The 12,977-nt window shown below is 30.5% G+C and overlaps 3 protein-coding genes and 1 non-coding gene across 4 annotated transcripts; 2 read left to right on the forward strand and 2 right to left on the reverse strand.

Moving 5' to 3' along the window:
- The first annotated feature begins 2,116 nt into the window (after positions 1-2,116).
- Positions 2,117-4,870, forward strand: LOC107472118 (probable WRKY transcription factor 47). Its single transcript, XM_016091675.3, has 6 exons — positions 2,117-2,257; positions 2,339-2,404; positions 2,570-2,743; positions 2,998-3,192; positions 3,341-3,454; positions 4,292-4,870. The coding sequence occupies exons 1-6, from the start codon at positions 2,165-2,167 to the stop codon at positions 4,718-4,720; spliced, it is 1,071 nt and encodes a 356-aa protein (XP_015947161.1). The 5' UTR covers positions 2,117-2,164; the 3' UTR covers positions 4,721-4,870.
- Positions 4,871-5,530: 660 nt separating this feature from the next.
- Positions 5,531-6,853, reverse strand: LOC107471652 (uncharacterized). The gene has a single exon (XM_016091145.1). It carries the CDS (start codon positions 6,851-6,853, stop codon positions 5,531-5,533), a length of 1,323 nt encoding a protein of 440 aa, XP_015946631.1.
- A 128-nt stretch (positions 6,854-6,981) lies between these two features.
- LOC107470354 (cyprosin) lies at positions 6,982-10,371 on the reverse strand. Its single transcript, XM_016089752.3, has 14 exons — positions 10,069-10,371; positions 9,606-9,939; positions 9,444-9,504; positions 9,244-9,338; positions 9,029-9,141; positions 8,759-8,927; positions 8,617-8,656; positions 8,436-8,500; positions 8,233-8,346; positions 8,065-8,135; positions 7,812-7,968; positions 7,605-7,724; positions 7,448-7,536; positions 6,982-7,362 (listed from the first exon to the last, which is right to left on the reverse strand). The coding sequence occupies exons 2-14, from the start codon at positions 9,921-9,923 to the stop codon at positions 7,278-7,280; spliced, it is 1,497 nt and encodes a 498-aa protein (XP_015945238.1). The 5' UTR covers positions 9,924-9,939; positions 10,069-10,371; the 3' UTR covers positions 6,982-7,277.
- TRNAG-GCC (transfer RNA glycine (anticodon GCC)) lies at positions 7,048-7,118 on the forward strand. Its single transcript has one exon. It is a non-coding gene; the product is annotated as a tRNA-Gly (tRNA).
- Positions 10,372-12,977: the final 2,606 nt, after the last annotated feature.

The following is a 12,977-nucleotide window of genomic DNA, read 5'->3' on the forward strand; positions in this document are numbered from 1 at the left end:
TAGCGTTAGAGTTTGTTGATATATATAGTACATTAAATAACATCATAATACACATCTAACCATCTTAATTTCATAAATTTATTATGTTAATAATTAATTAAGACTCTTAAATATATATTATAATGTCACTTAACATACTACATTAACAAATTTTAATATTATCAATAAAAAAATGACAACAAAATTAACATAATTAATTTAAAATCTTTAAAAAATAAATTTAATTAATTTTTTTAAAATAAGTAAAGTATCGTTTTTGTCCCCAACGTTTGGGGTAAGTCTTAAAGTTATCCCTAACGTTTCAATCGTCCTATTTAAGTCCCTAATATTTCAAAACTGACTCAATGTTGTCCTGCCGTTAGGTATCCGTTAACTAAATTGACGGCGGGACAAAGTTGAGACGATTTTAAAACGTTAGGGACTTAAATAGGACGAAAACGTTGGGGACAAAAATGATACATAGAAATAAATTTTAATTTTATCCTTCAATAATATCAACTTTTTACTATACATAGTATTCAATTATTTTTTAATCACATCTAAATAAATTACACTTAATCATATCACTTTTATTTTAAATAAATTAATTTTTTTTATAATTTTACTCTTAAAGATTTGTAGTTATCATGAAATGTTTGTAGAATAACTAGTATATAAACTTGTTAAAAAGAAAAAAAAATATATATATATACAATAAAATATAAAGTATACATTTTGTCTCTAATGTATCAAAATTTTTTAAAATTATAAAAAAAATAAATTTATTTAAAATAAAAGTAATGTGATTAAGTGTAATTTATTTAGATGTAATTAAAAAATAATTAAATATTATGTACAGTAAAAAATTAATATTATTGAGAGATAAAATTAAATTAAAATTTATTGTTATGTATCGTTTTTGTCCCTAACGTTTCAAAATCGTCTCAATTTTATCCCGCCGTCAATTCTGGTAATGGATCCCTAACGGCAGGACAACATTAAATCAATTTTAAAACGTTAAGGACTCAAATAGAACGATTAAAATATTAAGGACAATTTTAAAATTTATCCCAAATATTAAAGACAAAAACAATACTTTACTCTTTTAAAATTAATTTAAAAAACGAATAATCTTTCATACACGAATTTGAACCTTTTTTCTAATTAGTATACTACATAAACAAAAAACGGATATTAGAAATGTATAGTTTTATCAATCTCCCTAACCTTTCTTATTTCAAAGCAGAAGTTAGAAATGTATAGTTTTAATTTAATACATGGATATGTATGTATAAGGGTCAACGGATATTATTGCCTGTGTTTCTTTATATGCTTAATGGTAACCAGTGTGTTTTGTACAAGAAAATAATCAACTCCTTCTAGAAATTAAAAGAAAGATAAACCAAGAAACGACACAAACACTACCTTGCTTCTTGTGATAACAATAGGGAAAAACAATAAATGACGGGAAATTAAAATAATATAACCAGCAAGAAATCTCTCTTGACATGGTCTATATATAGTGACCCACTTTTTTTTTTTTCCTCCTTTAGGTGCAGTAAACTTTAACTAATTTTTCATCTAATAACTCTCGACTATCAACTAAACATGAAATTGACTGCACTTAAGTTTTCACCATTTTTTTTTATAGAGGCATTGTTGCTTTCTTCACCCCAAACAAGAAGCCAAGATTTAATAGCTATAACAATGTGGAAATTCCATGTGTTATAATATCTATATTAAATATACACTAAAATTAGTTATTAAAATCAATTATTAATATAAAATATATATTAAAAATAAATTAAATTATACATATATTTATAAAAAATATATAATGACTAATTTTAGTATACAGATAGTATTTTTATTTTTATTTATTTTTCTTTTACCTAATTTATTTTCTCTCCTTCTTTATTAGACCGTACCAATTTTCCTTCACCACACAAATTAAAGAAACAAGAAAATAATGATTCTTTATATTTTATATGAAAATTCTCCACTAATAATATTGTGTATGCAAAAGAGGAAACTTCAATATGTATGTCCCTCTATATATTATATGGTTCTGCATACTTTATTATTTCAATTATTCTCTCATAAGTAAACTGCGTCCTATATATATATATATGTGCTGCATTGTTCTATCTCAAAGATAGATCCAATAAATCTCTCTAACCCAATAATGGAAGGCAAAATTGCATTCAAGAATTTGCTTCAAGTTCAAGAATTTGCATTGAATTCCACTCATGATTCCTCCTCTGTTAGTAATAATACTGTAAGTTTCTATATATTTTCCATGTGATGTGATGTTATTGCATAATTAATAACAATTCTTGAATGATTTGTGCATCATCAGCTAGGATCTACTCTTCTGAGTTTGAGCTTGAATCCTCAACAAAATCAAGATCAGTCTCATACCCAAGTAAGTAATAATATAATGATGAATTTCATTTATTAATTTGGGTATGTACATACTACAAATTGAATAATTAAGTGTTAATTATTTTTAATTAACAAGCATATGTGATGAATAACAAGTAGTTTTAATTTGTTTGTGATTGAATATAATTGGCTTTTAATTAATTAGTTGGAAGTGCTGAAAAAGAAGCTAGAGGAAGTGAAGAAGGAGAATCAGAATCTAAGAATTATGCTGAATCAGATTAGAGAACACTATGGAGTTCTTCAAAATCAGTTATTGCTGGCGATGCAGTGCCACCAATTATCTTCATCCTCGCCTACAATAATTAATCATGACCTCAAGGCAAGTTTTAATTAATAAACTTGAAGAAATTCTTTTAATTTGTTTTCTATATATATAATATTTGCTTCTATATATGATTAACTTGAATGGTGAATTTTTTATAATACTAAATTATTCAACTTGGTCAACAGCTATTTTTCAATATAAAAATATACTTGATCAATATGTATATTAAGAAGTATGCATTGCTTTTTGAACAAAATGATGATTAAATGAACAAACTACTATATATGTATGCGTTCATAATTTTTTAGAATGACAATAGAGAAGAAATCTTGGAGAGAAAAATGTTACCCACCACCCAGAAATTTGGTTTTGATGTTAAGAATGAAATGAGTAAGCACATAGCATCACAAGAAGCAAAAATATTGAAGGATCAAGTACCATCATTTGAAGCTTCTTGCAAGAAAGCTAGAGTGTCCATAAGAGCAAGATCAAATTTTTCTATGGTATGTATGGATTTATTATATCTTTTTGTTCTAAGCTAAGGAATTTAATTACTTTGATATTATATATTATTGGTAGTGAATTTTGGATTAAAATATCTATCATTTTATGCAATTTAGTTGACTAATAAGAAGTGCGATTGATTCTCAGATGGTTGATGGGTGCCAATGGAGAAAATATGGACAAAAAACATCAAAGGGCAATCCTTGTCCTCGAGCCTACTATCGTTGTAGCATGGGACAAACATGTCCAGTTCGTAAGCAGGTTCATCCACATGTTTTTTTTTTTTATTTTTTTTAATAGATTTATAGTATGAAGATTCAATTTTATATAAATGAATTTGGGTTGACTTAGTAGTTGTTTTATTAGTCTATTTAAATAAATATTGAGAGTTTAAATTTTTTTGTGCGTATGTATTAATTCATTAACGAGTGATAAATTCTTAAATAAAACTTCATTACACAACGAATTAATCTTTAACTCGTCGAATTAAAAAAAAATCATAAAAAAAAGTTCAATTTTATTTGCATGCTTATCTAGAATTTATTATCTTATATATAGAATAGAATATTAGTTGCTTTTCATTTCATAGAATGAAATGACGATAAATTCGATTAACTAAAATATCGCAACATTTATACCTTAATCTAAATATCATTAATTTAACTTAATATCTATAATTTATTGGCCTAACATTCATAATTATATATTTATTACATATATTATTATGTAATTATTCTAGTAATAATTAATAAATATAATAAAATAAAATAACTTTAGATTAAATTAAGTTTATTTTTATTATTTTTTAAATATTTTTTATATCTTTCTTATATTTACATTTAGTTTTATAATTTATGATAAATTACGTTTTTCGAAGGATATATAATAACTTGAAAAAGTGACCCGCATAGTTATATTCATGTAAAGTTAATAGTTAAAAATTATTAAATAATTTTATAAATTTGGCTAAATTATTTAATAACTCTCGATTATCAACTTTACATGAAGATAAGGAATTTTCACCACTTAAAAATACACGTTTCCTCAGCATTTGAATACAAATTATAACACAGAGAATGTTGAATAACAATGTAACAGGTGCAAAGATGCGCAATGGATGAGAGAGTTGTGATAACAACGTACGAGGGGAATCACAATCATCCACTACCAGAAGCAGCAAGATCCATAGCCACCACAACAACATCAGCATTGAACATGTTCCTTTGTGGCTCCATGACCACCACCACAACTAGTAGTACTTCACTTTCACTATCTTCTACTTCATCATCATCATGTCCTACTCTAACACTCGACTTAACTACTCAACAACCCTCCAATGATATTATTGCATCAAAGCACACACAACAACCATTACTATTCCCTCTGCCTCTAAATGCTTGCTATACTCAAGAAAACAACCTTGCCTTGGTGGATCTTGTTACTGCAGCTTTAACCAACGATCCTTCTCTTAAGGAAGCATTACTTGCAGCTTTTTCCTCTCTCACTCACAATAATGAACATGTTTAGAGAGAGAGAGAGAGAGGTACGTACGTTTTACTAGTGTAGTACTATGAGAACATACCAATATTATGACATGAAATTTTGTGTTTAATTACCTGTAAATGAAATTCAAGAACAAAATTAAGTGACGTTTCTTGAGTAAATTTCATCACTCTATCTGCCTTGAATTATATCATTGACATTAGTAAATCTTAAAGAAGTGATGATGATTAGTGATTAATGCATCATGCAATTTCCAAAGGGCTATTTCATCAAATTTTTCCTTTGCCATTAAATGATGTTACAACCAATGAAGGATTTGGTTCGGCAGAGACATATAATAATTGATAGAGCAATATTAAAGGATATCAGAATTTATTATTTTTTATCATTCCTAAAGTATCAATTCAAAAGTTGTTGACCTCTAGCACTTCGTTAAAGGAAAAGTCTAGGAGATCAGTATCTTTTGTGTTTTCTGGCCAATACTTAACCATCAAAAGAAAAGTAAGTGATTTTTTATCATTGGATGTAATCTCACACCATTAAAAACACTATTGATGGTCAATTGATGGTTACAAAATACCAAAGTTGCTGACCCCTAATATTGTTCCTTCATTAAATTTTGGCCAGCATATAACTAGCAAAGAATAGTGAGCCATTAGATAAAATCTCACGTCAATCTTACACCATTAAAATCATCATTAATGACTATTTGATAGCTACAAATCCTAAAAGTTGCTGGCCCTAATACTCTTCTATACTTTATTCTATACTTTTAAACATAAATAACTAACTTATGACTAAAAATAATAAATTTTAATCTAATTTTAAACAAATTTACCTAATGGGAGGAAGTGGAGTTGGCCACAATGGCAGGTCAAGTGAAATTATTTGCAAAGAATAATAATCTTGTGTCCCATAACCAACGGTACGAAACTCTTTGGTCTTCAAGTTCCCATAAAATATGCGATGATTAAATTGAAACAACACAACATCACCATGGTACGGATGAAACCCTCTCACTCTAAACACTCCATAACCAACTTCATAAACTCCTTCTCTTCCTCTCAATTCATCCCTCACTGAACTTTCATCTTGTGCTGGAACACAAACCTCATGCAACAAACACCAACCATTGTTCTCTTCATTCAGCTCCCACAACTTCACCAAAGATGAAAAAGAAGAGAAACAACTTACTCTAATCTTTCCACAAGAGACACCAACATGACCCGTATAAGAAATGTTCCTACGATCCGAGCCACTCGGAAATTCAATAATGTTGCACTCATTTTCGTTGCGAAAAGGATCATACACCAAAATATTCTCCTTTCCCATGAAGTAAAGCTTCCCTCCATGTGCAACCGGGTCAGAAAGAATAGTTGGTCGCGTAAAACTCGAACCGTTCGTGCACGAAACAAGTTTTGTTGTCCATTGTCCGGTCTCTGAAGAAAAAATTACTACTTCAAACTCTGACTTTTTTATACCTCTTAAAAACTCACATACTGTACCTTCGAAAAAAGGTATAAGTACAATCCTAAATCTTAAACCCTGAACAGAATTATTAACAGAGATTAAGTCGATGTTTTCTTCGATATTGTAGTAAGGTTCGCAAAGAAATCCCTCGAGTGCGTGGCCGAGACTATTTTTTACTAGGTTTTGGCCCCTAAGCGGTGGCGCCATAGGAACAACTTTGAGACTTTTCTTTGTTAGGGGATTGCAAACAAAGTATAGTCTCTCGTGTGGTGATTTTCTGCATAGAAACAGGCCGTTAGAGAACCCTACGATCTTTGAATATTTGTTGTAGCGCTTTCTTAGTCTTGTTGGTGGTGGTTCATCGCTTTTCGAGTCAAACTTGGGTCCTAGAAAGCTCAAGGACAAATGGTTTTGAGGGTTAAAAGAAAGATCACCATGAATATTGTGGGGGAGGAACAAGACTAGTTTCTTGCGCCTAGAGAGGGAGCATAATCGCCATTCTTTCTGGCATTCGTGGTGGTTCATACGAAGGAGGAGTTTGTGGTGGTGAAGGATGGATCTTTCGATGAAAATGTGGTTTGAGATCAAATTGAAGAACCGTTTGGATATTGATTTGCATCTCAAGGCTGTCTTGTAAGGAAGACGAGAATATATTTCGATCAATAAATCATCTGATAAGTTTTCCATCACGTAATGAAAATGTAACAATTCTCGAAAGAAATTAAACAACCTAAGATATATAATGTACGTAAAGTTTGAATTTTTAAGATATGAAATAGTCCTTATTGCTTGACAACTAAGAAACCAGGTATGAATGAGTCCAACGCAAAATTAAAAAATATTCTATTGATATAAAATTTATATTAAGCTTCAACTACATAGCACCAGTGGTCTAGTGGTAGAATAGTACCCTGCCACGGTACAGACCCGGGTTCGATTCCCGGCTGGTGCAGTTCTTATGATTACCTTTTTTCATCCAAGCTAATCATGTTTGTGAAAAAATAATAGCATAGAAATTCTTAAGGGTGAATCATGTATCATGTAATGTAAAGCCTTTTAATCTTTTTCGTCCCATAAACAATTAGTAACTGCAATAAATTATGATTAAGCACTAAACAGCTTCAGCAAATCCTATACGAAGATTTCCATAGTCAAACACGGTGTGATATGCCCCCAAAAAAAGATCTCCAAGAACCCTGCAATCATGATGCCACAACTTTCATACATACTACATAATAAGTATGCAACTAATTAGTGTATAGATATAAATTAAATGTATACCAGAGAGGACCCTGTGGAGGATGCACATCTAGAGCAACAAAACCACCATAGCATACAGTTGAGCACCCTTCTTCAACTTTTAACACATACTGTCAATTGATGAGAAATTGTAAGTAACCAAATATGGATTGCAAGAGTCAAAAGAAACCAATCTGACCTGTTGTGGAGAGAGTGGAAATGCCTTGTTCCCAATCATGAATGTAATTGGAGGCATAGTTGAAATGCTATTGCAGTCTATAAATGATTGTCCTATGGGATTTGGGAGCTTCTCACACAGCTAAGTTAAACACAAAAATAGAAAGTAAATAATAACAAATAAGACAATTCTTATATGTATGTATAAATCTTGTAGAACAACAACTACCTCATCCACATGTTTTAAGATTTTCTCCTTTGCATTCCTTTGCTTAAGCTGAACTTGAATCCATAGCACAATCATATCACAAAATGTACAAAATGGGCTCTCCCTGGTTCCTGTCTCGCCCCAAGCTTCGTTATCTACCACTGTTTCAATGAATTCACTGCAGATTGTAGTTTTCAACTTGTGTTAAGAGAACTGAAACAAAGTAATGTATCTCCCAAGAATCAATAAGAGGAAAATGAAGGTTTCAATGTACTTCTTTGTAGGAGAATGAGATCCATTACGCGAGCAGAGTCCAAGGTCGACGCAGACAATTTCAGGTCTAATCTGAAGACATAAGAATTAAGATATGTAAAGGATAGGTAACATTCCAATACAGTTGTGGATAATCAATCATATAAGGAGACAAAGACAGAGAACAAACCCCAGAGGTTACAAATTTCCATATAGTATCTCCATAGGTATGGACAATGTTTTTACATTCAAAACTCACATATCCTTCTGCCCCAATAGCATGATTAATTTGAGCCACAATACTCTGCACATAAGAACAAGTGAGCAAAAGACACCAGAAGAAATTGAACAAGAAAAAACATCATGATAGTTGTGCAACGTTTCGGATCATACAGTTGGACCAGCAATTAAGGATTTCCCTGAATCAATGATGGCAGAACAGCCACCCTCACATAACCCTGTGCAAATTCAGATTTTATATTGTAAGTCATGTCTATATTGGAAATGGAAGAGGTGATTAAAAATATAAACACATGGCAGATAAACAGAATATAGAACAGAATTGTAAGGGAACCTGAGGAATCTTTAGCAAGTCGAATATCATCGAGCTCAATCTGCATATGAAAACAATAAAAATAAATATTTGACATGGTTGATTGATAAGATTATAAGCTACAAAGAATGGAAATGAAGCTGTGAAAACAGTGTTATAGTACCTGCCAATAACCCTTTCTAGAAATTGGAACATAAGTGTGGTCACCCCTAAAGTGCTTCCAATCAATACCACCAAAGACAATCTCACCTCCTATCTTTGCCATTGGATCTTGGTTTAGCCAAAGAGAGAAAATCTTTTGACCTGTATGACCTTGTTCAATCATATTATACCTGTATTTATAGAACTAATTAGTAATTACTCCTGAAAAAGAGGATTATGTTTTCTCATTATGAAAGGGATTAATAAGAATTCGGATTATGTGTAAAGATACCACACTGGTGTAACTTCTCCAACTGAAAAATTCTGGAATCCAAGTCCAAGTATCCCATCAAAATGCATGGCTAAAAATTCCAAAGATCCTTCCTTTGTAATCTCGGCGAATTCCTGGGGGAAATCAGAGATCAACTTGTAAACATATTTGAAGCATATTAAACTCAATCAAGGACAAGAATGGTTAAGATTTAAAAGGAATTTCAAGATAGTGACCTGATCTCTGATGATCATATCCCCAATTTTCACATAATCTTGACTGAAGAAGCCATAAATGGCTCCACGACCAATCGGAATTTTGCATGGTGTTCCTGGAAATTTCCAATCAGCACATTTGAGAATTAGCATTATAACAAACAGAAGCCAGATGTAAGAACTTCAAAAAGGAAACAGAATAATCCAAAAGTTCCAGTTACCTATTTTCTTATAGGTGCTAGAAAGCTTTGACCTGTATTTGGAATGAATAATGCAACCGATCTGCATATAGCCATAACTTGATTTTAATTAAGGTTGGACAAAGAAAACAAAACTGAAAGGAAAAATGTTCAAATTCCATCAGAAGAACATTGTTAACTTACAGACATAACGCATTTTGAAGAAGGGACCCAAAGATTCGAGCTTCCGGTGTCAAAAACAACCTTGAAGCTTTGTGGAGGTGATCCAATACCAATCTCCCCAAAATATTGTGCATCAAGATAATTCTTGAGATACACTCCATCAGCTTCTAGATGATTCTTGCTAACAACCTCTTTGATCCTTGCAGAACTAAGACTCTTAATGTCTAAATTCCTTCTTTTAAGCCTAACCCTCATTAATCCATCACTAGGAGCTTTGCAAGCCATGGATGCAGAACATGCCCATAGACACATCACAACCAGCAAATACTTGAAACCCATGTTTTACAATACTCATCTGATTTAAATTCAACATGTTAAACACAGTTCCATCTTTCAATAGAAGAGTTTTTGCTTCATCATAAACAATCATGACAAAAGCAATGCATCACAATGCCTTAACTATTAACTTGAAAGAAACTAGTACCTGAGAATGATGACTCACTCCTTGATCAAAAGCACAGAACCACACAGCATAACAGAGGTGTAAACATACCATCCATATATAAATCAAACCATGATACGGAATAAACAATTGGGTATGTTAATATGAACAAAAAATCAAAGCTTGATAAGGAACAATTTTACACTCTCCATGGAAACCACCGCGTAGTTTCGCTTATGATAATGAAGTTTACCGTACAATAAACAAGGAACAAAGTAGCCTTAGCACTTTGCAAGTTCTGATTACAATAGAGAGGTTTATGCGAAACTAGACAGTGTCTTACATGAAAGCAGAGTTAACCACGTTAGTAAAAGGTTAATAAAAGAGGTACTTGCATTTTTTGATGTTATATTATTATTCTTCCCACTTGTATGCAAATTTCTTGCATGACAACAATTTTCTCAGTTATGTCATGCCACCAACACCTACGTGTGTTTCACTCTTACCCTTGTAGATACAATTAAATTATTAATGGTGTTATCTGATATATAAAATGAATGAAAAATGTTAAACTCGTTTGATGAATAATAATATGTTTTTCTAGTGGGTTTGGTACGGTTGTTGTTAATAGAAATATTTTTGCATATGAAAGTGTGAGGTAATTTTTTTATTTAGTAAATTAAAAAGTTGAGAATTTTTCTCTCTTTTTTTAGAAGCGATGAGAAATTCTTAGATGTTAACCTGAGATTTTTTTTAAATACAAAAAATATATAAATTTTCTAAATGTACACAGCATAAAACGCTTTCCAATTTATGCTTGTGGACCATTTTGGTGGGCAATATAAGAGACCTTCGGACCGTGAAATTTGGGATTTTGTCGATGTTTTTGGAGAGCAGAGTGATGCAACAGCCTTAATAGGAAGAGAAAAGGAGAGAAGAGAAGAGAAGAGAATAATGCAATTCTTGAAAGCTGGTGTTACATACCTGTTTTTTTAAGGTTTAATTCTCTCTTACCAATTTGAACTAATGTGTGCAAATGGGTTGACATGAAAGATAAAATAAATATCACTTGATTTATTTTGTATTTATATAATTAAGTTTTACATTAATGATAAGCTCTTGCTAGCATTGGTTCTAAAGACATATTTTCAGAAGTTTATAAAAGAAAATATTTTATTGAAAGTTATTTTGCATTAAATGCATTTAATTAAAAAAAAATATATTATCATCTTCTCAAAATGTATTCTTAAAAATACAAGATAGATAAATTCTATTTTATGAAATGATATTCTCTATTTTCTTGCATAAAAGAGCGTTGAGATGAAAAAAAAAATCTATAATTGATGAATTCTAATAATGTGTATTTATCGGTCTAAAGAATTTAATTTTAATATATTATTAGTACAAAAAAATTTTACAAACACTTAATAAAACTTATATGTTTAAATAATATTTTAAATAATAAATTTAAAAATTTGTTACTTTTGATCATATAAACTATACATAATTAGATGTTGGTATAATTTTTTTTATACTATAAATGTGTGGAAACCAAATTCCATTCTAATTATTCTATTTACAAGCACATGTGCATGAAAAAATAGATACATATTTATTAAGAGAAATAATCTTTTGAACGAGTCATAACTTTTGATAATTTGAGACCAGAACCAGAGGATAATTTTGTGTGAGAACCATGATAATACCAAGACCACACTTAAATCATTTCTACCTGAATATCCACCAAAGTCTACAGCATTAGAGAGAGTGAAAAAATTATAGTTTTTCCAAAATCAAGAGAGACTCGATAAGTAACAAAGAGATGAAAGATATATACACTACAAAGACGAATTATTGGATGTGGTTATTCCCAAGATCAACTATTTACATTGTTAATCAATTTGAATTAGTCTAGCGGTCATCAGCTCACTCATTCACTTAAGCAAGTGTTGAAGATTTGAGTTTCGTCTTGTACATGCACAAATTCATCAGTCAACGACAGAACTCAGAAGATTATGTCTCAAAGAGTTTCCTCAACAAACTTTAAGAGCATTGCCTATCTCTTCTTCTTCTTCCCAGTGGGATATATTCCTTGTATATATAGTTTTCACTTTTCAACAATGTTAGTTAAAGGTAAGATAGCAGTTTAATTTTTTCAAGAAAAAAATATACTCTTAATTGGAATTAGAGAAAAAAATGAGAATTGATTTGATATAAAAATTTTATGGATTTTTATTATTTATTTCTTTTTTAAAAAATTGTCTTTTTTGTAATAAGAGACCTGATCATAGTTCATAGCTCGTTGAATTTATCTGAGTTAAATGTAATAAAATTGTCCTTAAATTTCAGTTAAGAAATAAAATTGCTATATATTCTACCTGATTACCTTCGTACTTGTCTCTTGTTTTATTAACTGTCTCATAAATCATAATGTTTGTCTCACCAGTGGCATATAATTTAGTATTTTACAAGCAACTTAAATGAGATAATTGAGATGTTGGAACATAACAAAATATTAGTCGTACCATCAAAATCGACTTCTGTTTCCAAATACAACAATTAGAACAGGTAAATGGATGTAGATGCTAAAATCTCATTCAAAACAAACAAAAATATGCATTTTTTATTCTATATATATAAAAAAAACTTCACTGATGGGAAAAGGAGGGACAAAAAAAGGAATTTAAAATGCACAATACCATAAGAATTTAGTAATTTAAAGTGCCATTGAATCCTAACTATGACCAAAAACTTTTCCATACTTCAAACTACTACCTAAATATCATACATAGGATAACTTCAGATAAATCACATATAGAAAACTCACATATAGAAAACTCACATTTATTATGCAAATGAAACTCTGCAGTCTGCAGGTTGTATTTTGGATACCACTGTCACCCAATTACACCACAGCCCACAAGTTATATATACATAATCACTTCATAAGC

This window comes from Arachis duranensis, chromosome 1 (assembly GCF_000817695.3).
Source record: "Arachis duranensis cultivar V14167 chromosome 1, aradu.V14167.gnm2.J7QH, whole genome shotgun sequence".
Lineage (NCBI taxonomy): Eukaryota > Viridiplantae > Streptophyta > Magnoliopsida > Fabales > Fabaceae > Arachis > Arachis duranensis.